At 42.3% G+C, this 26,408-nt stretch overlaps 1 protein-coding gene across 1 annotated transcript in view; it reads right to left on the minus strand.

The window, feature by feature from the left end:
- Positions 1 to 373: 373 nt before the first annotated feature.
- ARSJ (arylsulfatase family member J) overlaps positions 374 to 26,408 on the minus strand; it is a 32,732-nt gene continuing 6,697 nt past the window's right edge. Inside the window, exon 2 of the mRNA XM_041459383.1 lies at positions 374 to 2,911. Within this exon, the coding sequence (XP_041315317.1) occupies positions 1,510 to 2,911 (1,402 nt within the window). The 3' untranslated portion in view covers positions 374 to 1,509. The remainder of the gene's footprint in view (positions 2,912 to 26,408) is intronic.

Genomic DNA, 26,408 nt, shown 5'->3' on the forward strand with positions numbered 1-26,408 from the left:
AGGCTTATCTGAAATTTTACCAAAACACGTTATAGCCATTCAACAAATGAATCATCAATTTCACGTAACATAATTCATCTTGAAGCTTATATGTGTGTGTGCATTTATCAATTACCACAGAACACCACCAATGTGCAGCCAGTCTGTGCATCCATCATCCATGCAGACACCTTGGAAAAGGGCAAACTTTGAAGCATGTCTCAAATGATATATATATATATATATATTGGGAGAAGAAATTCTGTTTCAGAAGCAAAATGTCATAACACATCCGTGTACCAAAAATAATAGTAATGAAACAGCTTACTTGAGTTTGTTTAAAACAAACTAGGCCAGAGTTGCTATCTTGGATGCAAAAAAAGAGGCAGATTGCTTTTATGAATGCCATAAAAATAAACTATTTTAATAGGTACATAAATAAAAGGTTTAAAGTAAAATTTTCCCCCCGAACATCAAGATGGCCTAGCTTCTGTACAGAAACTGAACAATATTCATGGGATTTCTAAATTAAATAAACCCTTTGTTACATTCAAAACCACTGAAGGCAAAAACATAATGCAGTGACGCACCTGAATTGTTCTCCTTCCTCATCCTAGCAGTGTATACAGTATTTCCTTGGTTTACAGTACTCTGAGGATAGGAATCTGTTAAATAAACTCTGAACGACAGGGTGGAAATAAAATTTAAGAAGTCAATGTTAAAAGAACCCAAACAACCCTGGCACCCACAGGAGTACCTTGCACCAGCCAGGAAATTTTAATGGAAGAGAAATAAGGATTGTGCTGTAAAATAAATTAACTATTTTACATATTGTTGTATAGTTATCTTAAAGTGTTTAAATATTACATTCACTTTGGTGATGTGTTTTTGTCTATGCCTGTAATAAATTACTGCAAATGGGGGGAGCTCAGCACATCTAGGAAATGTTAAAAATATTTCAGATTTAGTTAAGATGGACAAAATCTAATTCAAAGCAGCTTTCCTCCTATCATACCCCCCTCCCCAGCACCTCTACAAAGTTACTGGGATGGCTTCAGTTTTTGCTGTGTTGTATCAAAACATGTCATAGGCTGATGACTAACACTGACACACAGAGGTTCTCGGGTTTTGTTTCTCCTTTCTCCCTCTGAACCATCTGTCAGTTTGAGAACATCTGCCATTAACATCTCCATGCTCTCCAAAGATTCCAGCTAATTAAAGCAAGGAACCACCATTTGTCCATCAAAGCTAAGTTTCCTGAAACAAGATGCTATCGCTGTTGCTATCTGGAATGTGTCTGGTGATGGGTGAGGACCACTCATCCTGTGGAGGAGAAAGTCTGTCACATGGTCACTCAGAGTGCTAAGGTATCTTGTGCTGAAAATCAGAAGACAGGTGAAATCAGAGACAAAATTAAAAGATGACAAGTTTCATTCATAGTGCAGAACTGGCATTTCTAGTCTATTCCATCAGAAGTCCAAGAAGTGGGGCCAGGTTGACTCAGGCCTGGCCAAGGAGCCTGCTTAGAGTTTACCCACCAGCAAGACGTGACCGGCAGTGAAACGACTGCCCCTTTTTCCGATTTGCTTTCTTCTTGCTCTTCATCTTCTTCTGCTTATTTGCACCTTTGCTTTTGTCCGATTTCTTTTTCTTTTCGTCCTCCTTAAACCACGGCCCCCAGACTCCTCCGTTGAGCTTGGGGTTGCTGCGAGGGTCCTTGGGCGGGTAGCGGACGGGCACCGCGGTCTTGTTGAACTGCGAGAGCCTCCGCAGCAGCTGCTTCACCACCTCGGGGTGCCTGGCAGACAGGTCCACGCGCTCGTAGGGGTCGGCCGTGATGTTGAAGAGCCACACGGTTTTCCCGGCTGACCAGGAGACGCGCTCGTTGTGCCAGCGGTTGGGACCCGCGTTGCTGAAGGCCTGCGGAGGCACCCAGTCGCTGTAGCCCGGGTTTCCCGTCAGCAGCTTCCAGTGATTCACTCTGATGGCAGACTGGATGGCGGTGTTCCAGATCCCGTAGCCAGCGGCCCAGGAGCCGTTCTTGGCTTTGGTGTAGATCGGGTCGATGTTGTGGAGGATGTCCACCCGCGGGGAACGCCTGCCCTCGCTGATGGTCTCCCACACGTCGTAGCCGTCCAGCTGGATGTCTTCATCGATCTGCCCCTCCGCCAGTGTGATCAGTGTGGGGAACCAGTCTGTGATGTGCACCAGCTCCTTGCACACAGACCCTTTGTTTTTCAGAAGGGGGCTGTGCACAAACCCGACAGCGCGGATACCTCCTTCCCAATAGGTGCCTTTGCTTCCTCGGAGCGGCCAGTTACTGCCTCCGGCCATTGGCTGCCCACCGTTATCGGAAGAATAAATGATAATGCTGTTCTCGTAGTAGCCATACTTCCTCAGAGCGAGGGTCACGTTGTTTATGGCCTCATCCAGGCAGGCCAGCATGGCCGCGTACCGCCGCCTGTTGATGTTGTTTATCGAGCGGTAATGTTCAAAATACCTGCCCGGCGCCTGAAGAGGCGAATGGACAGCTTGGTAGGCAATATACAGGAATATGGGTTTCCTGGGGTTATGAGAAGCCAGGATCTGCTGCACTTTCTGCGTGTACATCTGCGTGGAGTAGATGCCGTTGTCGTGGTCCCAGGCGGCGTTGTCGTTCTCGTACAGGTCGTAGCCGCATATCCCGGGGCTGTCGCACTTGAAGTGGGTGTAGTAGTCTCCGCTGCCCAGGAGCGAGCCGAAGAAGGAGTCGAATCCCCTCTGCGTGGGCATGCACTCCCGGCGGTAGAACCCCAGGTGCCACTTGCCCACCATGTGCGTGGAGTAGCCGACCTCCTTGAGCTTCTGAGGTAGCGTGACGTTATCCAGAGGTAAGCAGTTGGGCTGCGTCGGCCGGATGATGGAGTGCTGCAGTCCCGTGTGGATCTGGTACCTGGAGGTGGGAGGAGACGGGCATCAGGCTGGTGGAGGAAACGCTCAGGTGTATGGACACCTTAACCCTAACGGAAAATATCCCGATGCATGCCACAGCCTTCTCTGGAAATATTTCAGAGTGCCTATGTGTGCTGCTTTCAAAAACCAGCTCCTCACACCATCAAATCTGTCCTCGCCTCACTGAGGGATGAAACCTTGCCCTCCATGACCTGAGCTACTCAAAATACCTACATACACAGGAGCACAGGTACTTTGAGGCACCCTTCTTTCCTCCACATGTCTCCATTTAACAATGCCTATAGAAAATTATGTGGATAAATACAATTTTTACAGTGCCTCGTAATTTGCTAGTGGTGAACGTATCTACAGCATATAAAAATGCTGGGCTTTGAGCGTGTAAGAGCAGTATGTTTAAAGGATGGGGTAATAAATTCTGCAGAGCACTACAGGCTATGTGTAAAGAATACATATGGCCTCCATATGATGAGAAAATGAATCCAGCACGGGCAGCAGTAAGTATCAAAAATCAAGGGCAAATATATTTATACCAGTTTGACAGTAAAAAAGAGAATGCAACAGCAGATAGTAGACCAAAGACAACTTCACCCTCAGTGTGAGAATAGATTCAATTCTCAGCCATGCATAAAACAGCCAGGTCCACCAATATTGCGTATCTCCCCCAAAACCGGTTCTTATTAATTTGTGGTAGCAGGAGTTGGGGCTTCTTGACACATTCTGCTGGTGTTGCCAATCTGATTGGCCTCCTGATCTGCCTAGAAAATTAAAACCATTAGGCTCTGCCTGTCCATAAATAACTTAAAGCCTGCTTTCATATGAGGGTTTCCTGGCCAAGATCTCCGAAGGCGCCGTAGCTGTCTTTAATGGCTGGCAATGCGGATGGATTGTGTAACTCCCATTTAATTCTGGAGCTGATTTCCCCAGACCCAGAAGCTCTGCTCTCACTAACTGCCTGCAGAAGCTCTGGGTGTTGTGCTGCTCTGGTCCCAGCGTGCTGCAGCGCTGCTGCTGTGCTCTGCCCCCCCGGCCCCTCTGCCCAGCATTGTCTCTGGGACCAGGCTGGGGACCTGGAGCCCTGCCACCCAATTGTCCCCAAACTCACAGGCTGGTGCTGACAAGCCAGGAGATGCTGCAGGAGGAGAGAGCTAAAACACACCCTAGAAATTACTGAGTTTCTGGGATCTGCACTTCGCTTTTGTTAAAGAAATGTCACACACACACAAGTCCCACACCCTTCCCATGATTCAGTTGCAATATTCTCCTCTTAAAACAGGTAAACTACAACCAGGAAAGCCACGCAATGCCCCGTTCTTCAGCTCATTCCATCTTTGGGACTCCTCAGGGAACTATGTCCACAAGGCATTTCATTTCCTTCCTCTTCTCTTTCCTCCGCCTTGTTAAATCCTTTCAGTAAATTCCCATTTTTTGATCCAACTGGAAAAGTCCTTGTCCCCACCTGGCTATTTTAGTCAATAGTTTCTGCTTTCTTAACTCTGACAGGCCCCTTGATCACAAGATCAGCCCCCAGTCCCAGCTGGGCAGTTCCTCTGTAACAAGCTGATTTTGCTGGAAGTCAGGAATTTCTCTGGAGGGATCCAGCCGGATCCTTCCACCACCCTTCTCCTCTGAAAACTGAGAAGCTGGGCCTGAGGGGAACAGGCCACAGGATCTGTAAAACACTGCAAACCAATCTTCCTCTTGTAGGCAAATGCCAACACAGAAAGCACGACAGTCACAGAACGTTAATTCCCATCAAAAATTCCTAAAACACCAGGCAGTTTCCCCAGTGAGGGCTTTTCAACTAGAGATCCAAGCATGAAATCCCTAAACTGTTGATCTGACAAATACTGAGCCAAAACCCAGCAAGAATTAGCCTCAGTCATAGAAGCATTCAGCAGTGCATCTTGCTTCAGCAGTGCCCTCGGGAAGTTATTCACCATGCTGGTAACACTGCACACATAACATACATCCATCTATATGCACATATATTCCCTGCTGCTGCCTCTTTGCAGGAGACTCTGGTGTGTTTCCCAGATGTGTCTGTGTGCTATTTTTGGCATGGCTGTGCTTCAGAATATACCTATAGGCACACAGACAAAGAGACACATTTTTATACTCCTAGTGTAAAAAAGGAGTCTGCAAACCAATACACTTTAAGGCAAAAATACTTCAAGTGTAGAAATGCTTCAAAGAAATATCAACCTCTGATTATCAGAAGACTGTTCACTATGACAAAAAAGGTCAAGATTTGTACACTGTCCTGCACCACATGCCTTTCTAATTGATCCATTATGTGCCAACATTACTTTTTCAGTGAAAGTATTTAATTTTCAAAGGACTTGCAGGGCGTTCATAGAAAAGCAAAGTAATCTTGAGCAAAAGACAGTGATGATATGGAAGCAAATGGCACTAATAGCAATAGGAAAAGTGTCTCAAAACAAGTGTTTTGAAACTGCTTCTAGACTGTGCAAGAGGAAAAAAAACCTGAACCAGGCACAACATAAAGAGATTAGGAGGCAGATGCTGATTTTGAGGATGTTCTCTAGCAGATGAAGTCATGAGCTCACCAACTGCCATGAAATGTCTGTGAGATACAGCCTACAGATTTCGTGGCTTCCATTTTTTAGAATAAATTGGCTGAATTTAATCCCAAATGCACAAAGCAAGTTAGGACTGTGAATAGTCTGGAATTCACTATTAGAATTTCAGCACCAGTAACCAGTCAAAACTAAGCAAATGCTGACAGGCCACAGAATCTAATTTCACCATTTTTAAGACTTTGACCTTCGTGGACATTATTTACATACAGGCCATTAACTGTTAGCATCTGTATGAAGAGTAGGGGTTCAAGACTTGGGAATGCTTTAGATGCATGTGTTGTGCTCTCCTTCTCCCTGCTCCTCCGAGATTCTGGATCATAGGTGTCTCCTTTAGAATACCTGACATTTCCAATCTGCAGAACAAGGAACTAAGTAAAATTTGTGTGAAATGTTCAGCTAATAAGAAGCATATTGAAAATTAATTTCTCCTCATTATACAGGGATGGCTCTTTGTGTATTTTGTACCCTTGTTTTTGTTTTCCTGGTGTGTTGTTCAGATGTTCACAGTAAACCCACTGTGATAAGTGTTGCAGCCAAGGCAGATGCTCGGTGCTGGCTCACTGACACACTGAACTGTTTTCTTGTTTGTAGGGGAAACTTTAAAGCAATGGTCTCCCTCTGGGAGCATCCTGATGACTTCACAGCCCTTTGCTTCTTGGATGCTCAGAGCAATATTTCAGAGGGTTCTTAAAATAAATAAATAAGCAAATAAATCCTCCCTCCTGAGCGTGAGCTCATGACACCCCTTTCCAACATGAGTTCCCTTCGTGTTTTAATTTAGACACAAAGCTCAGGCAGTGGCTTTCCCACCACTCCTACCTGCAGCCCCAAGGAGCAGAGATCATTAAGCTGCTGAAGGTGAACTGCACACTGAAGTGCAGGAGTGTCATGGATGCAGACCACCACAGGCACGCTGAAGTCAGTGAGACCTGAGCTTGAGGAATGTGGTAACATTTCCCCCTTTCCATGCCCTCAGAAGTGCTGCATTAGTTTCCAGCCCTCATCTGCAGAGCAGGAGATCAGTGACAGGATCTTTGCACATTTTGCTGCTGTTCCCTGCAGCAGGAGCAGGACTGAGGGGCTGTGGAGGGGAAGGGATTCTCCTGGCACACCCCACATCCCCTGCACAGCCTCACACACATGCAGGCCGAGCCAAGCCTTCCTGGAAAAACCTTTCCCTGAGGAGTTTTCTATTGAGTGTTTTCCCCCTTAACTTCAGAGTGGGTTCTGCACCATGCTGTAGAGGAAGAAGCTGGGATGTTTCTAATTTTGTAATGTGCATGTACAACACTACTGATTTCAAGCTCTCACAATTTTCAAATACTGCATTAATTGCCTTCAAACTGAGATTCTTTTAAGGCTCATTGTAGATTAACAAAGAAGCTCAGTTGGAAGTTTCTAATTTCAGCAACTTTTGCTAGCGTAGCTCTAGTCAGTACATGTGGAAAATGTATTTTTATTATGCTTGCATAGCTCAGGATATGTTAAAAAAATCTCAATTTTAAAAATAATAAACTCTAGCCTAGGATTTAGAACAGGATACTTTAAATAAAACCCCCATGTTTGACAGCAGTTGCATAGAGAGTGACAGCACTGAGGTCTGATTGCTACACAAATTGAAGAGATCATTATTGATTCCCTGTTAAAAATAATGAAATACAACAAGTAGGTACCAGTCAAGAACATCGACTTAGGGGTTACTAAAGGACAGTCTGTGACATCTTACCTAAAACTATTTGTATAACACAACAGCTAAAACAGGAATCCCAGGAGAGTAAAAAAGAGAGAAATGATTTTGGGGGCTCTCAGTCCTCAGATGTCCAAGTTACTGGGGGAAAAAAACCCCAACATTCCACTTGTCACCAGCAAATCATCAGAGGCAGAACACAATCACCAGTGAGAGAAACCAGATACATCAAAGACATTTTTATAGTGGACTGTGGCTTTAGCATGGAGCACACAAACCCTAGATGTTTGAAAAGTTTGTTGCTTTGGGCAGGGATGTTCATTCTGAATCATCTCAAAGGTGCTTGTGAGGGAAGCAGGAACAGTTCTGGAGCTCTTCCACCCAGGCTGGTGAAGAACAGGGCAGGGGAATCCTGACCATGGGCATGTTGGATATGGACCAGCAAGAAAGAATCACACAAAATGACTCTGCAGCAGAAACATCTGCCATAAAAACGAAATGTTTCACGTGGCATATGCTGAGGGTTTTAAAACTAAACTCAGAGTACAGCTGGAAAAGGGGAGGGTTGATCCAGAAGACACTGGGGCAGAGGGTAGAGCTGAGCTGATTTAAATGAGATGTAAATAAAGCCATCACAGCCTGACATGAATTGCTAGCAAGCCATCAGCAAGTCCTGGTCCCTTCAGACTGATGACAACAAAGCCAGAGTGCGTAGCCACAGTGCTTCTCTCTCACTGCTATTAAGTCAATTTGCTGAGAAGCAAAATGTTTTCTAAATGTTGATGTCCTTCTTATTTCCATTCTTTTCCTAACTCAGAGACAGATGACAAGTCTTGACTTTGCTGGCTTCCAAGTGCCAAGCTCCCATGAGAGCCCAAGCAGGCGGTGGCACCTTGGCACTCCTTAGGGCATCACGTTTGGTATCTGTTCTGGACAGGAGCAGGTTAAGCTAAGTCCATCTATCTCATTTCTCCAGTGTTTACAGTCTATGGCAACTGTGTGCAATCCCATGGGATACACTTCTAGCTGTCAGCATAAAAGTTTTCACGCAACACAGTCTGCTCAGTGCCTATCCCAAGGAGTCCTAAGCCTACACTACATAAGTGCACATTTCAGCTTTCAAAAATAGCAGAAAAATACAATTTTCTATATTGAATGTATCATTCATTATCTATCATTCAACCGTTTTTATTTTCTGGCTTACGACTTTGGGATTTTGGGAAAAGGTAGGTTATGAGTGGAAATGGATCAGAGAAGAAAATGCAACATTAACAACTAAATACAAACTCCAAACCTTCACAGACTTTCACTGTGTCAGCCCACACAAATCAAACCTGAAGTCTTCACTCAGACATACACACACATTTATTTCATCCTCAGCTGTATTCCTTGAAATTTTATGTGCTTATAAATCAGACTGAAAAAAGCATCTACTTCTAAACAAAGTGTTTACATAAAAAAATCTAACACACGTTATTTACTGTTTTATCACTCTGGCAATGCTATTGCATATATTCCATTTGGAGGATTCTGTATCTTGCCCTACTTTCAACATTTTCATTGCTGTTTTTAATTCAGTTAAACTTCTTCCATCAAATTCAGGAAAAGAAAAATAAAGTAGCAATTTCCTTGCAGACTAATAATGTTATCAGTGTTGCTCCCATGACCCTTCTCCAAGGACTTAGAGGAGCTGAGACATCCTTATCTCACCAAAGGCCATTTGGAGTTTGATGCACGAACTCAACCTCAGAATCATTTTGAAATTCTGATCTCACACCAGCCCTGGCATCTGGCCATTTAAATAATGTCCTTACACCCTGATATTGTTTATACTGTGAAAAGGATTTTTATCACCTGGCACCTACAAATGCTTGAAAACTGGGGAACCATGCCACAAAAAGCTGTTCTCCACAGCTCTTTATTCCAACAGTTTTATATCTTCAGGATATGCACCAGATCCTATCTCTTTTATCTTCCCAACTCCTGCAGATGCAACTGGCACCCCAGGAGCGAGGCAGTGCTCAGTGAACAGCAGGAAAGCAACTGTTGTCTCCAGAGCTGTGAGCTTTAAAGGAAAAATATCTGACTGTGGGACCAAGCTGGGAGGGAAAAGGAACAGAAACCTTCATCTGCATTTCCTCAGGGCTACTCTCCCTGACTCCAGAAGCTTGAACTTTAAATCACCCTCCAAATTAAGTTGCAATTAGTATTTTAATACACTAATTCTGAATTTTCAACCAAACATTATTAAACTGGCAGCTTATCTGCTACCAACCTTTCCTGTCATTGAGGCAATTTATCTGCTCCAATGGGAGGACAGCAAGGGGAAGGGAGAATGTGGGAGTTGGCAGCAGCTGGAATGCACATGTGTTCATGCAGCTATTGTTTTCTTTGCTCCCAGTTTGCTGCAGCTGTGGAAACAGAGCACAACGTTTCCAGCTTTATCACTGTAACTCATTTAGGAAAAAGGGGGGAAATGTGTGATTGCATAATCGGCGCTTGCGGTTTCATGTCTACATGGGAGTGACATGGAAAGCAAACAATTTGACCAAATGCTTTGCATGCCAACCACAAATCCAGACCTCGCCACCAAATTCTGGGCTCTCAGCAACAGCAGATGCCAGCGGATATGACACCTAATCACCATGTTACAGGGGAAAGAAACCTAAAGTGACTCTGCGATTAGTTAGAGATGAATTTGTAGTCCTGCTTTGGTCATTTTTGCAGGAGAAAAAACAGAATAAAAGGAGATAAATGGAGTCTAAAAATTGTGTGCAGAAGAATCCCCCCATGGGGTACTCCCAAAGTGAGGATGGAGCGGGACCAGCACGCCAGGACAGGGACACAGCACACAGCAGTTTGTAAAGGAGAGGTGCCTTCATTCCAGAGGTGCCTCTGCTCTCGGCTGAGCTGGGGAGAACAGCACCCCAGAGTCTCCTAATATCCCAGAACAGGCACTGCTACAGACAGGGCAAACTTCAAGGTGTCTCATGGTCTGCCTAAAAGAATACTTTAATTGCTAATAACACAGGAGTTTTTACATGGCCTGCCATGCACATGTGTGAAATATTTTCCACCTATTTCTGTGGTAGTTTAGGAAAGTTGGTTCATCTTTACATAGGGAGAATTTATTCAATGACTGCACCTAAGGGATGTGAAAGATATTCATTATATGGCTGCCTATCATAAGAAGACATCTCTCATAAGAATGACATATTTGATGGTAGCCCTTAAGGTAGCATCCAAACAGTTATTGTCTTATATTACTCTCTAATTAAAGTCCTCATTTTGAGCATTTAGTACCATTTCTGAATGGAAACTGTCCTTAGCTATTATTCAAACATCCAGCACTTAGAGCCTATATCAACTTAAATGCTATAAAATGACCTTGAATTGACAGCAAGGATGACTGAGGGCAAAAAGACAAGATGTAAAACACAGGCTAACAACCACCACATCACAGGCTTATACGGTATCATTTGACAGAGGTAATTGCTTTATAATTAAAGAACATTATGACATTGAAAAAAAAAATAGGACTGTGTGGTGCTTCAGAGACACCTCAAGGGTTTTAGACGCCTTCACAACACCCGAGCTTTGTGACAGCTGTAATTTTTTATTAACCAGTGAACAACTACACAAACACACCATTTCTGAGTGTGACATTGGAGAACATCATAGTTCCACTGCTTTAGTGAGCATAAGTGTACCACAGGCCATTAAGTTTCATTTGAATCCTTGGATAAGTCTTACAGACAGTAATTTCACATTGGAGATAAATTATTATCGTGAGAGTATGGTGATGAAGTGGTAACAGCCACAAGCTCTCTTTAGTATTTATAATATTCCTGTTATCCTGCTCTGTGAGATGTCTCAAGCTCAACTGTCTCCAAGATTCTACAACAGGACAGAGAACAGATTCTGCCCCCCCTTAATCAGTACATACCTATTTAAATAAAAGTGTAATTCAATCAATTTCAATTTAACAGGCTTCTAGGTAAATTTTTGCTCAGAGTTATCAAAGCATCAAAATGAGTCTATGAATTAACGCACCAAACTCCTTTTTTTCACGTGGAGGTTCACTGGGAATGCTGGTTAATTAAGAAACATTCTTTGATGATTATACCTGTTTCATCTCAACTTCGTTATTCTATTTGTTCTACTTAATGCATTCTATCACATAACATCATTGTAAAATGTGTACACAGGCATCAAAAGGAAATTATTATCTTCTCCTTCATCCCCAGTGTATGGCACAGCAGTCTGAGACAGCAGGATTCCTGCTGGAGTCTTTGGAGTTCAATGCTGCATTTCAGGCAGTGCATTGGATGCTGCTGCACACGAAATGATAAACAAGGTGATGTTCAGAACTGAGTGTGCCACTCACTTCAACAAGCAAAGCTGAAATTTTACAGAGGCTGCCGTGCCCAACCACACCCCTCATTTAAGGTCTCGTTCTTGGCAGTGAGAGAGCAATGCCCTCTGCTGCTGTCCCTGCAGGCATCCTGGGACAGACACCACCCACAGCTGCTCCAGGCCACTCCAGAGTACTCTTCCCAGAAAAGCTACAGCCCTGATAATATGAAGAACGGCTTTATCTAGAAAAAAATAAACAACAAATTCTAATTTGACTTTTCAACAATATTGCTGGTTTCTGGGCTGACATTTACTGGCAACAGCAGTGGTACTGAATCATTAGTGAGAGGAATAACCTTGCCTTGAAAGGGAGGGAGGGCTGGCAGCCAAGAGATGCTCTCTTGTGAGGTCTGCATAGTTTTCAGCCTGAGCATCCCCAGTGACCTCATGTCCTTTTGTCCTTCTGACACTTTGATACCAGTTTCTGAGCCTATTGTGTTGCTCATCCCTTTGAGCAAGGATGGAACCAGGCCTGTTGCACAACACAGCTAAAGCCCAAAATGGGCTTTTTAATCCTGATAAAAGAGGTGGCAGGATGCAAATGAGCCACCCTGATGCCAAACCTCTCAGTAACTGGACTTGTTAAAATACAGTGCTTACAGGCACCTGCTTATTTACAGTGACTGCCAGCAGTCATGTATGAGTTCTGTCACATATTGCTGGCAGCTAGACTTTCTTTCTATCTCCTGGTATTTGATTCACCTGAGAAATGTAATATGAAAATCCCTTTTTCAGAACTCACCACAATATTCTCGTTCAGTTTTGATCAAGACAAAGGCACTGTGTGGCTCCCAAAGAAACACTGGATTCAGATAATGAGGTACTGCATTAACCTGGGGCCCACAGACAGGTTCCTGACTGACACCACGGGGAAATGGAACATCTTTGTTTACTCACAGGGGAGATCCCACATGGAAAGGAACTGTTTTCACTGCCAGTGCTGAGTGGATGTAGGTGTGCTGCTGGGAGAAGAGTGGGGAGCGGTGTTGCAGGGCTGTCAGTCAGTTCTGTGACAATTTTTAACTACCACACACTGTATAGTACAGCATTACAAAGCAAAGTAAAATGTCTGTATTCAAAGCAGCACATGTTGGAACTCAAAAGGAACAAAGCAACTTCAGCAGGTATGTGACCAGCTCACGTGACCCATGGCTGGAAAAGACCTTCAGGATGGAGTCCAACCAGTGACCTGACAATGCCAATTCCCCTGCTAAACCATGTCCTGAAGTGCCACACGTACAAGTCTTTTAAATCTCTCAGGGATGCTGACTTGAGCTTCAGGTGGTTCCAGAACTTGACAGTCCTTTGGGTGAAGATATTTTCCCCACTATCCAACCCAAGCCTTCCCCTGGCACAACTTGAGTCCTCTCCCTCTTGTCCTGTCACTAATGCTACCTGATGGAGCTCTGTGGTACCGATGGATTTTAGCTGCCACCTTTGCTCCCTGCCCAAACTAGGCAAGGGCTAGGAGAAATGTAAGGCTCCTGTGTGGAGCAGAAATGTGATGGAACTGGAGAACTCTCTGTGTCACATCTGATGGCTGCAAGATGCCACAACACAGACACTGTGAAGCACCCTCACACCACCCTGCTGCACTTCTCCCTCTCCCTCAGCCTCCCCACCAGAGAAGGGAACAAACTGGAGTTAACAGGGGACAGAGGTTAACAGCACATCTGTTTCTAGGCCACTGTGCAATGAATAATGAAGAGATTTGGAAAAATGCTTCTTTATTTCCCTCCTAAATCCGGCTTAGCAAAACAAGCAGTGCTCTCTTGGATGTCAGGGCTGCACTCCCTAATCCCTCCTAATTCTCATTCACACTGCTCCTCGCTCACATCTTGCTTTGCTGCTGCATTGAGGCACTGTCCAAAAGCCTAGCATGCCTGGAAATAAAATGGAGCATAAAACAGGTGCCTTATTGCTGTCGGTCCCACAAAAATCTAGAAGCAGTCTCTTGCATGTCTAGCAATTATGTATAAAAGCAGACAAAGCTTACATAAAGTACTTGCTATAAAATGTTAATGTATTAATGAAGCTGTGCCTTATTTAAGATGCTAGTAGGTGATTTTGATCCCAGACAAAATACCACAGAAATGACTCATGTAACAGAGTGAGATGGGTAAGAGTAAGTGAGGTGTAAATGGGACACATACATAATTTTGGAAGTGTGCATTCAACATATTCAGCAACTCCTCAAAAACTAATGGAACCTATGCAGAGATACCATCAGCACTGTATGCTGCCTTCTGTGGGGCTTCCTCCCCCTGTCTGAAAACATTTATTTAAGTAGAGTGATATTAGCATCAATCATACCCTGTGAGAAGGGATTTAAGGGCAAACACCTCCCAGAAAATGAAGATCAATCATTAAAAATTGAAAATAAAAGGTATAAGTAGTGATTCTTTGAGACACTAGTTGTTCACGAGAAAGGGAAACACATTTAGCATTTATCAGTGTGTGACCACAGAAAAGCAGCTCCTGCATATTTGGTCTCCAACCCCTGGGTTTCCAGTGGGAAATTTAGTTGGAAAAACATGACAGCAAGATCATAACCCACCCATTCCTCTGAAGCACAGCTAACTCTGTGGAAAGTTTCTCAATCAGTGGCAATAACTTGTGGCTTCCCAATCACTTACATCCTGTCCAGGTTGTGAAATTATGTATTTCAGTGGTTAATAACCCCGGCAATAACATCAAAATTTACAAAATGGTGTAATGCTGAACAAAGCATCATCATTTAGAATCTGTTCTTGTTATTTTCAACATTCTTCTCTAAGTGAGAACAGAAATTTGCAAATTGTGGGGATTGTAAAGGGAGAAGAGGGAAGGAGAAGAGATAAGAATCAGGCATGCTTTGCATCTGTCTTGAGTGAAAAAGCTGAATCTTTCTTTCCTCTTCAGGAGGCAGGAAGGCTAAAGGAGGAGCAGATCAGCCCCACAGCAATTCCCTGGCATTGTGTACAGCGTCTGTGCTAAGACTGCACCACAGCACAGAGGTGACGAGTGCTGACACCACCACAGAGCAGCGGCTGTGTTCAGGGGATGGGAACACGTCAGGAACATTGCTGGAACCACAACATCTGCTCGGCTTTGTCTGCAGGAAACTTTGCCATTCCCTAAGCAAATCTGTGGGGTGTAGCTCCAGTCACACAGGAGACAGGAGCCAGAGGAAGCTGTGAACCCCACAGGGAGCCTGTCAGCTCACTCGGTGACAACATTCTTATCTCTGTTGTCCCATTAGTGACAGCAATTAGTACAGCATCAGTGACTTGTCCCACCAAACAGATACATCAACACCCCTGTGTAGAGCTGTACAAAGTCACTGCCAACTTTGTATCCATTGTCAAAGCACTGGGCTTGTCCAGGATCACCTCACCAGGTTTCTCACAGGAGTGGGTGCACACTATAAAACACATTTTCAACTTGTTCTATGAATTTGCCCCTGCAACTTAACCACACTGCCTTGGTTCTTCACAAACTCTCCCACATGGCTTATTCAATATTCAGCACATAATGTATTTTGAATTCTGGTAATCTGGCTGCATGACTGTAAAACTCCTCAGCAGTCCATTTCATGCCCTGCTTTTCACGAGCAGTGCTCAACAAACTGCAGGACCAACTTCTTTGCTATTATTTGTGTTAAAGTCAAGCATCTGCTTCTCAAGCCCAGGCTTCAGTCTGTGTGCTCGAAATCAAAATGCAGGGGAGGTGACTAAAGAGTCAGCAGCAGCAGAATGGGAGAGCAGCAAAAGGTCTGTAAAGCCTCTGCCTGCATTCCTTGGGAGCCAAGAGTCTGGGCTAAAGTTGCATTCTGGCTCTGACTTGGAAGTTGTTCCCATATAATCTACTCCTATAATCTCTTTTATAAACTTTCTCATATAATCTACTTCCTCAAGGTGGAAGCAGGGCTGATGGTCATCTGGGGAAACCGCAGCCACGTCTCCTGGTAAGAAAACTACAGAGAAGCAAGGTAAAGGAAAGAAGATGAAAAATCCATAAAAACCACATTAGAATCAGAGTGGAACTTAGTGATTCCAACAGGGCTTCCTCTAATGAGTAACATTGCCCAAAAGTTTAAATTAAGCCTTTCATTACTTTTTTACATTTTCCTTTAGAACTTTCAGGCATAATATTTTTAAGACACAGAGCTAATATAAGATCAGTATTTTAAAACTAAATAGACACTTATCTAAAAATCCAGATAAATTCAAAAATCTGAATTACAATAGGCAACAACAGTGTAAAGGACACCATGAGCCAGCTAACAGGCAACAAAATTTCCTCCCATTTTTATTTTATTGCCTGGAAGTTCAGATATTTTTTTCTGCTTAGGGGGATTTTGGTGTTTTGGGGTGATTTTCTTTGAAAATGTCACTCAAATTAAACCCTCCAGTATATTTTCTGATGTCTCTCTCCTCCTTCCCCTTTTCCCTTGAAATTACATTATTACACCAAAAAAAAAAAAAAACCAACAAAAAAATCTTGTGGCAAACTACTTTTCTGCAGTTGGTCACAGTGAGCATAGCTTGGACATGATGCATCCATCTCGGAACAACAGAATAGCAAAGAACAGAATTGTTGGATTTGAAAGGGCAGACATGCTGGGATAGCTGTGGAAAAGCCATGGCTGGACACACTTTCTCTGGAAATATTTAAGTTCAGTTCAGTTGTGGGATGGGAGAGGAAGTTTTCTGCTGGCTCTTCATTATTTTTTCTGGTATGTTACATAAGCTCCCTTTCCTCTTTACTTTTATAGCAGCACATAAATATTTTATGAACTATGGGCCTTTGAACCGTGCTGCTCTGACCCACTGACTGATTCTCATTTGCCTCTCTGAAATTGCATCTCAAGTGCTTTGAGAAATGCATCATCCTGGGCTGTCATATAAAACCCAACATAAACCCCACAACAGTAATTCTGTTTGTTGCCAATGCTACAAGTCAACTCCAAGGACAATAAATTTCCACTTAATGTTAACAGCAAGGTTGCTGGAGACACTGGCATTCTGATATATTAAAGGCATAAAGTGCAAACAGCTTTTAATTCATTCTTTACATGCTTTTAGTTAGCTACTCCCAAACAAGATTTAAGAAAAGGAAAAAGGGAAGAACAGCTCCACTTTTGGTGTGGAGCAATGTAAATCCTGACTTTCACCAGCAAAATAATGGTCTATGGATCTTACTGCACATCTGGAATTATCTGCAGGTGCCAGTAACACCCAGGTTGTTCCAAGGCAATCCCAGGCCAACATCTGGTACTTCACAAAGTGCACGAGGCTTGCCAGTATTATGGAAAAATAAATATCTAATGTAAGGCATTTAACACGGCCCATGGAGCTATCCCAGTCCAACACTGGTAAACAGCTCTGCATTGACTACACTTTCTAGAATCCTCCAAACTGTTCCAGTTCAGAAAAAGGGCCCTTGTTCGGTTTTTTCTTCTTCTCCCTCCCTTCTTCCCATCTGTCTTCATTCTCATTCCTATGGGATGCAGGATGAAACCCCATGCTTGAAAATACAGGCAACTGCAGTTCCAGGATCTGAGCTGGAAGGCCTGGTTTGACAAAGAAATACCTCCTTTTCTTCTGAGATTACCTGTATTCCCTGTACAGGATCTGAAATTGCTGTTCCAACTCTTTCCTGTTTGGACTCAAAATTAAGATGTTAGCTTCACCATGATTTAGAGCACTTGTTTGGGAACAAACCTCATTTTTATTTCATTTGCTCCGGAAAAATCTCTCATCAGTATTCCTTCTGAGCTTATAAATATCCTTTGCACCAGCCACATTTAAGGATTTTATGTGCTGGAATAAAAGCCTCTCTGGGTCACTGGGATTCCTTACTGGGGCCATGGAATCACAGAATGATTTGGCTTGGAGGGGCCTTAAAGCTTATCCAGTTCCAAGCCCTCTGCAGTGGGCAGGGAACCTTCCACTAGAGCAGGCTGCTCCAAGACCATCCAAGCCCTATTATCACCTATATTATAGCTAATAATAATATAGGTGATATATCATACAGCTGCAGATACTCTGCTGGTAACAAACACAATACTGGAGCCAACAAAATAAAATTTGTTTTTCTTGTGCTTTTCTTTATTCCTGCCTTCCCTAGGGATGAAAAGAAGAGAAGAAAATTCTCATTCTCTGCTTGAATCTGCAATTTCCAAGGTGTGTTACCGAGACAAGAAAATGAAACAAAACAACAATCTGACAAAGATTGAAACTTTCAAGTGCCTGACACTATGGAGCTCTTGATCAGCCTGTAGATGGAAGAGATAGATTTGAATTAAATAGTTAAACAAATGGAATCACACAAAGCACACATTGCCTTCCAATAAACCCCCAAAATGCACACACATTATTTCATGCTCTCAGCAGACAGAACGATTTCTCCCACTCACTCCCTCAGGAATGTGCTTAAAAAATTCCATTTCTCCCACCTTAATAACTCCTACGTCAAAATTCTTGCCAATTATGACCATGGCTTCAGCTGCTTTCCGAAAGACAATTGATGGCCTTTCTCTACCTGCAGGTAGTTTCTTTTCTTGCAGAGAAGTGACAAAAATTCAACACTGTGCCTGCACATTTCCATCCTAAAGCAAGCTAGCAGCTGAAGCAGCAAAAAAAGCTTTAAGAGCCAAGAAGTGGCAGTGTCCATGGCTCAGGGACTTTCTCCATGTTCATGGCGACAATCACAGGTTACAGAATCACATTTTCCTTCCTAGAAAAAGTATTGCTGTTGGCACAGGTTGGCCTCTTGCTTGCCTGGCATTATCATCCACCCACACCAATTAAGCCGTGGTTCCTTTCTTCCCTCATTTCCTTAGATAATGGGTTGATGAGGTGTGAATTCAGAACAAGTGCTATCAGCAAACGCAGCCTGGGCACGTTTGACTTTTCCTGTGCTAACACCCGAGTGCCATAAATAGGTTAAATCCTCTCTGGCAGTGAAGGGAAGCAATCTGTTCTCTCCCTGTCATGTTCCTGGCATGCCAATCTCCAGTTGTACCACACAGACACAATCCCAACAGGGGGCAGAAAAAGGGAAGGAGCGCACAGTTCAGCTGCATTTAGAATTCCCTGTGTTGCTGTGGGTGCATTTCTCTGTTTTGCATACTTCAAGCACCTCCTCATTACCTAAGTGGACTGTCTGGGTTTATGTAGATTTATTTAACTAAGCAAGTTATTTAAGAAAATCCACAATTTTATTTCTAAGAGGTATATCAAATTATAGCTTCAAGGGAATGACATTTTGTGTTTAATGAATTATTTCTGGTTTAACCATGGCAAAACTGGGTGTATTAAATAAAATCTTGTGAATACAGGCTTCACTGGCTCCTAAATTTAGGTGCATCTAAATAACAAACTGAAGATGAATCAATGTAAAAATTAATGGAAAATCACAGAACAGGAAAAATGGAATGACAGAATGGTTTAGGTTGGAAGGAACTTTAGAGATCAGCTGGTTCCAATGTCCCTGGCATGGCAGGGCCACCACAGGCAGGGACACTGAGCGTGTTACATTCCTAGTCCCTGATGCTAATGGAGCATCACTGGCTTGACAGGATAGAATGGCAGAGGAAAACATGGAGCACACCTTCCCACACAGGTTACATACATTCACCCAGCACAGGCTGGGAGATGGACACTCACTGGCTGGCTCTGGAAAAAAGAAAAAAAAAATTAAAAAAAAATTAAAAATTTAAAACTACATTTTCTGAAGTGCAAGAACGCTGAGATAAGTCTTCATTTATGCTGAGTTTTGTGGGGAGACAAACTGACTGCAATTAAAGCATTGCTGTGAAAGCCCAAGGTGCTGAAAGATTTCTTTAAAAAATGTTTATGCAGGACAATATTTTCAGTTTGGATCAGGGTACTATAGACAGACCAAGTTTCTCTATGGCATCAGCAGCTGATAAGCCTCGAGCAGACGGCAGAGAAGAAATATTTTAATTCCATTCCTGCCTGGCCAGTGTTGCACCAGCACCAACTGTTTCAGACACTTCTGCAGAGCCGCAATATTTGCAAGTGTTTCTTCAGAAATGTGCAGGATTTAATTCCAAGTACGCAGGACTGTTTTGACACAATTTATCAACTGCTCCCAAACAGATCAGGCTGGGAGCACACTTGTTCCATTTGCTAAATTCAAAATTTCCCTTGTGCAAGCCAAGGGAATTAGGCTAGACAAGGGTGGGGGTTTTCTTTGTACACTTCTGCTGTGTTTTTGCAAAGCCAAATACCCTGGCCATGCACACTGGTTGCCAGAAACTCAGTTCAAGTGAGACAGCACATTTACTTTCCATAGAATAATATGTGAGCAACAGACCTTGCCCTCTCCAGTAATGCCAGTTTATAAAGAGAAACTGGCAATATATATATATATATATACACACACACACACACATATATCTATAGATAGGTATACAGATATATCTTTTATCTTTTACTCTGGCAAGGAATTATTTTTCCTCCCTTTTTCATCATAATCCATGGATTTTTGGCAAGGAAAAAACTCTCTTATGCACAAATAAGAGCAAGCGTGGTTTATTCCCAAAACCAAAATCCACTTTATGATATGCCCATATGATTTATTTAACTAACCCTGAAAACTAATTTGGCAAATTCAAGTTGTAAAATGAAAAATTTGGAATAAATATATTTAAGCTGCAGGCTTTTTCATTCCTAAAGTACATCTATGAGGAATTCGAAAAGGCAATTGGGTTAATTACATTTTGAGTGATTATTTTCATAGGGGTTATGAATATATGTTTAAGGTGAAATTTATACAGATTAAATTCCACAACCTGTTCAGACAGTAAATTTGCACTCATCAAACTGCTGCACTGCCTGCTGAAGAGCTGAAATTCAAAAGGAAATTAAATTAGAGGAATAACCTGAACTGAACAGGAGGCAATTCACTTACAATAACTACAAAGCAGTGCTTTTGGGGTCAAATAATCAATGGCAGTAACTTAAGTTTCTTGCAGGAAAGAAGATCTGGGGCTTGCTGCTAACCCAGCCTGAGGGTGAGTCAGCAGCCACCTGGTGCTGTGGAAAAAAGCTTTGTCTTATCGGGACCTACACGAGGGGTCAGGGAAAACATGACATTCTGTTTTAAGTAAGGTAATAAAACACAGGTTCCCTACATCTGTTAGAGGGAAAGAAAATGCATTTGCTTCGTACCCAAGCACTGAGAAAGGGGACAGAGCTCCCACCTGGCTGTTAGGCTGCCATGGGATGGTGCGGATTGAGCGCACCTCGCCCTGCGCCGCACAGAACGTGGGAGTGCTCAAAGGAAAGAGCCCATAAGGATGATCAGCCTGGCTTAACTGGCAGATCACAGCTGAACTCGTAAAAATAGTACAAGATCTGTTGTTCTTGTGACATTCCCTACCCATCAGCAGCGGAAAAGCCTCAAACGCTCTCTGATCAACAGACGCTTCGCCCAGATTTTCTGCTGAGGTAAATTCATGCCAGTAAAAGAGTTGATGTGCTGCCTTCCAATTACTTAACTGTGAAAATATTTTAGTAACTTTGGGATTGAGAACAAGATAGCAAGGCTGGACTGGTCAAACTTTTACTGGAACATTGTGTCCTGTTCCTGATGACACTTTTCAATAAAAAATAGGCCCAGATATAAAAAGGCCAGAGGAGTACATTAGGAGCCATCAAAGGTATATAAACCAAGGTCTGTGTGGAACGATGGAAAGAATTGAATTTACTCAGGCTAGAGAAGGGAAGAGCAGAGATGTGATAATAGACTCAGATGTACAGATTTATCACCTTTTGTAGCAAAGTAAGTTCTTCACCTGAAAACTGCCAAAAGATCAGAGGCTTACACTACAGGAGGAAAGATGGAAGTTAGACAGTTTAAAAGTTATATAACCCAAATTACAGCTAAGACTGCCTGGGGAAAGTGTGGAAATCTCTGTTGAAAGTTTTTTAGGAACAAGTTGTTCCCACACATTTAAATAGCATTTTTTAATGATTTCTTGAAGAAGGGCAGACATGGTAATTTACTAGGATTTTTTAAAACTTTTTTTTTCTTGAATTTTCTGTGGACTCAAAGCCACAGATGCCAGTTTGTTCTCTCCCTCCTGAACTGTCCAGCAGCAAGGCAGTCAGCTCAGGAGCCATAAAGGGAACTACCCCAAGAGCACCATGCAGTGAGCCCAGCTGGGATTCTCTCTGACACATCCCACAGGCTGTGCAGGGCAAGAAGTGCTGAGAAACACCAGCTCTGCAGCAGCACGTGGTGAATTTGTACCCAAAGCACAGCTCCTCCCGCAGCAGCCGGGCCACCGCAGAGCCAAGGACACTGTGGGTGGACAGGGAAGATCTGCTTTCCTGGAAACTCCTTGTTCCCAGAGCACCTGCAAAGCCCAGTGCAGCACATTTCCCTGCACTGCTCAGGAGGCTGGCAGTAGCAGAGAGCTAAATTCCAGGCCTTGGAGTAAATCAGGGAAGCGTGGTTTAGGTTGAATACAGAAAGGTGAACGTAAAAGGTGATTAATCTTGCCCATATATCATATCACATCACTTATCATATCATATCATATCATGTCATATCTAATTAGAAATCCCTGAACTCTTTCCAAGTGCCTTAGGTTTGTTTTCTTTCCCAAAGATTTCTACCTGGGAGCAGCACAACCTTGGTAAAGTTCCTTCTCCTCTCTGATAGTATCACCTTTTCTCTTCCAGTTTTAAAATACAATGCTGATGAAAAGCTACATGATACAAAATCAAGCATTTATTAGAAAATCTCCTTTGACAACAGGCTTTTTAAGTGTTTCAAAATAATTTCAGCACTGTGCAGGGAGTATTACCTTTTATACCCCTTGAAGTGTATTTATAACAGTGATCAGCTATATTTAATCCAGCTTTAAAATACTGATAGGGAAAGTATAAATATTATTTCTTTATGCATACAAATCTTTACACATGCCAGTAACTGATTAACAGGAACATAAATTCTGATTGTATCTGAAAGACACATCAATCTGCTCTTCATCCAAAAAATACCTGAAGAATTAGAGAACTAAAGGACAGGGTGAGACAATTCATTCCTGTGGAGAAGACTTGGTTTGGCTCTTCCTCTGCTTGGTGCCAGAGAAAGGATAATGGGGAAAATGAAGAGAATGGATTTAAGTCTGGCAGCCAAACTGATTGGCCTTGGAAGCAGAGAGAAGACTCTGAAAGGACATCCTGGTGGGCTGGGATCCAGGAAAGCCTGGAAGTGGTTTGGGAGGCTGCAAATGCTTCAAACTAATTCTGGAATGACCTGAAAGGCTTGAGTGTTTTCTGGGGACAAAAAGGTGTTTCTGAGTGTGCAAAAAGGTCAGGGAGGCATCCTGAAGGAGAGGAGGGGAGGGTCGCACAGAGCACCAGTAATACTGCAGATACAATAATTTCCTGTGGTTTTCCCTTAGAAGGATGGGAAGCTGCAGAAGGAACTGGCTAGGGGGTCAAGCTAATAAATAGTCTCATTTTCTAAAACACACACCTACATTACCAGAGAAACACAAACCAGGCAACAGCTTTCTCCAGGCTAACTGGAGCTCCCCACTTTCCCCTTGGGTGATGAGCACCCTCATCCCACAGGAAGGGTTTCCAAACACATGAGCCTGAGTGAACAATCACAAGGGCAGGAAGTAAAATCCTGGTTGTCTGACTCACTGCTTGAGTTGTTCCTCCTGCTTCTGACCCCAAATACATTTATTATGCAAATCAATAAATTATTAAGGAGCAGAAATGTCCCCCAAGTACTCCCAAAACCCAACTATGACATGAAATCATTTAATACAGAAATGCTCCACTCTTGGTTTTTTGGTTTTTTTTTTTTTTGTTGTTTTTTTTTTCTTTTTAGATATCTCAGGCTGCATCTTGTTCATAAAGAAAAGCAAAGTAGCCCACAAATTTCACTTTGCATTACCATGACTCACCATGCTTAATGGTAACAAAGTAAATGTTTTTGTTACCAAAGCGAGCAGGCATGACTCAGATATACGGAGGATGCACACTGAACAGTAAGAATCATCTTGATGTTAAAGTTTTTCAGATTCAAAAGCACTTTAGGGATATGCCAGGAAAAGCTACATCTATATATATATACATATATAAAAAATCCCATTAAATCAGTTTACTGGTAAAGACAAGGCACTGTAGGAGCTAACAGCTGAAATTCAGGCTATTAAACCCCAGAGCACTTCCAGGTCACACTTAGCAGGAAACATGAAAAGAGAAGCTGATAAGAAAGGAGAGGGCCATAAACCAAGCAGCAAATACTTCATTTTTTGCCTAGAGTACTTCTACAGGGGGAGAAAGAACAGACAAATAAGTTGTTCCTTCCTCCCCTCCACCAAGAATTTTATTGTCACAAATCAGAACAATAAAATAATTTAGGAATTAAGAATTAAACAGACCACAAATCAGAATTAATGTGGAATTATGGTAGTCAAGAATGTACAATAGTAAAAAAAAAAAAAATCTGCTCTTAAAAAAAAATCAGCAAACAGGCTGAACTAACTTTCTCTGAAGGCTCTTGAAAATGGGAATATGGAAAAATTAAGGAAGGAGCTGCCATTATGCTGTGGTCATTAACAAAGTCCCTTATTACATCAGTTGGCCCTTTAAAAGAAAAAAAAAATTAAAAAGTTGACAAAACAGTTTTCTTTACTAAAATTGACAGCATGGTTAAGTTAGGGAACTCCCCAACAGTCAAGATTCCAATTTCTTGAATACTTGGCAATATTTTTTTATTTCCAGGAGGAAACAAACAATAAAGGAGAGTTTATAAAGTCAGCGTGTCCCTGCTGTGTGATGTAAGTTGGCAGGAGACCTGATTCAGCAACCTCCAGAGGCCCCCTCAAACCCAGTTTTCTGGGACTTTATCAACTGTGATTCACGGCAGCTAAAATGGAGTATATGAAATGTAATGGTAAATGTTGTTTTGACAAAGTTTATTACATTCAAAGAGGTACAATTTGTGAGGCAACAGTGGGTCTATTAGAGTATATTTAGTCTAAAGATACTATACTGCTTCCCCCTATCCTGAGACTAATTTTTTCCTTTCCCTTCAGCTTCCCATTTTCCTCAAATTATAGTGTTTCTTCAAATTTGTAATTTTCTGCCTCTTCAAAACAGAAGGGAACTCATTTCTCATGAGAGCTTATTATCACAGAGATCGCCTCTAAAGCAGTACCTTGGTACCCACTTGTGTTCTATAAATGCTAAGAAAAATTACATAATGTTATCTCATAATGGGAGAAAATTCTCTTTCAGGGAAGGAATGCTTTAAAACTCATAAATGGAGATAAAAGTAGACTGAATCAGAAAATGGACACAAGAGATTTGGCTAGAAAACAGCTAATAATCTGATAAGGGGATGCACTGGAATTAAAATGTATCCCAAAAAGCTGAATTAATATTTCAATTAAAAAAGAAAAAAAAATGAAATGAAAAGCCAAAGTAATTTCGTTTGAATCCTGCACTTACAATCAGAGTGCCATGACAGTGACAAAGCTGCCATGGCACAAACACCCTCATTAACCACGCGTTTAAGAGTAAGAAAAATAAGGACTAGGTTTGGTTTCCATGTGAGATTTCTGCCCCAAGGCTGAAAATAAAGGCTCTGGGGCCACAACATACTTATGATATTAATAATGTCTACTTCAATGCTTGTTATCTAATATCTGCAGAGATGCATTTCAGAAGATAATTTTGTGTTTGAAGCAGATTAAAATGTGCTTAATTATCCCAGATTTGTTTTCCAGCTGCAGCAACATTCTGTCCCTCCAACCTCGAGCTTGATAATGTGCTGATAAGAGCCTGAATTAATAAGCAGGTGATAGCTGACACCACCAATTAACGTATTACAACTGCTGTTGAACCAGGATGACGAAACACATTTAACTGCTTTCTTATTATAAGCCAGCACATACAACAAAGTTCCCCGTTTAAAATTCTGCAATTTCATCACAGGCCACAGAGCTATTTTAGTCAATGCTTAAAACACCTTTTGTACTAATCCTTTGCATTTGTTACCCATTAGGATTGTCTTGGGTTTTCTCTGAACTCTTGCTATTGCATTCCAGCCTCCCAATTTACACGTACAGAGAGAAGCTGAGGTCAGCAGCCTGGTCTGCTGGCTTTTAAGTGAGAAAACTAATAAATTGGGCAGCTTTGATGAAATGCATACTGATACAGAGAAAGTGAACACATCCTACAGAAGATCACTCACACAGGCCCAATCTTCCTTGCCTTGCACTATTTATATTAATTAAAAAATGGCTGGTGAATTACTTCCTTCATTCTGGAACATTCCAGAATGGAGCAAACTCAGCACAGAAAAACTGACTGTGAATCAATACAAAGCCAAGCAAAAAATATGAGGGGAATAGGAAATATCAAAGATTGACTTTAAACCCGAAGTGCAATAAAAATTCAGACCCTGAACTAAAATACACACAATTGTGAAGACAAAATCCTGGATGTGGTATCATCACCCACACAAGTATCACAGAGACAGAAAGAATGTGGACAGATTTTTCCCTTTTTCTGACCTTCAGCTCACTAATCTGGAAAATCTTTCTACGAAACGTAAAGTGTTTCAGTGAAAGTATTAATTTAATTTGTCCCATTTCAGTTGGTCTAAATCCTTGGACAGGCAAGCAGACCCCATCTTTTCATTTCCAGTTTTATCTTCAGAAACCCATCTCAGGTTCCCATCTTGATTCACTTAAAGGGTCTCATGAAGGAAGAGTAACAGTGAAAAGG

Source organism: Pyrgilauda ruficollis, unplaced genomic scaffold, assembly GCF_017590135.1.
Source record: "Pyrgilauda ruficollis isolate IOZ18807 unplaced genomic scaffold, ASM1759013v1 scaffold134, whole genome shotgun sequence".
In the NCBI taxonomy this organism is placed as follows: Eukaryota; Metazoa; Chordata; class Aves; order Passeriformes; family Passeridae; genus Pyrgilauda; species Pyrgilauda ruficollis.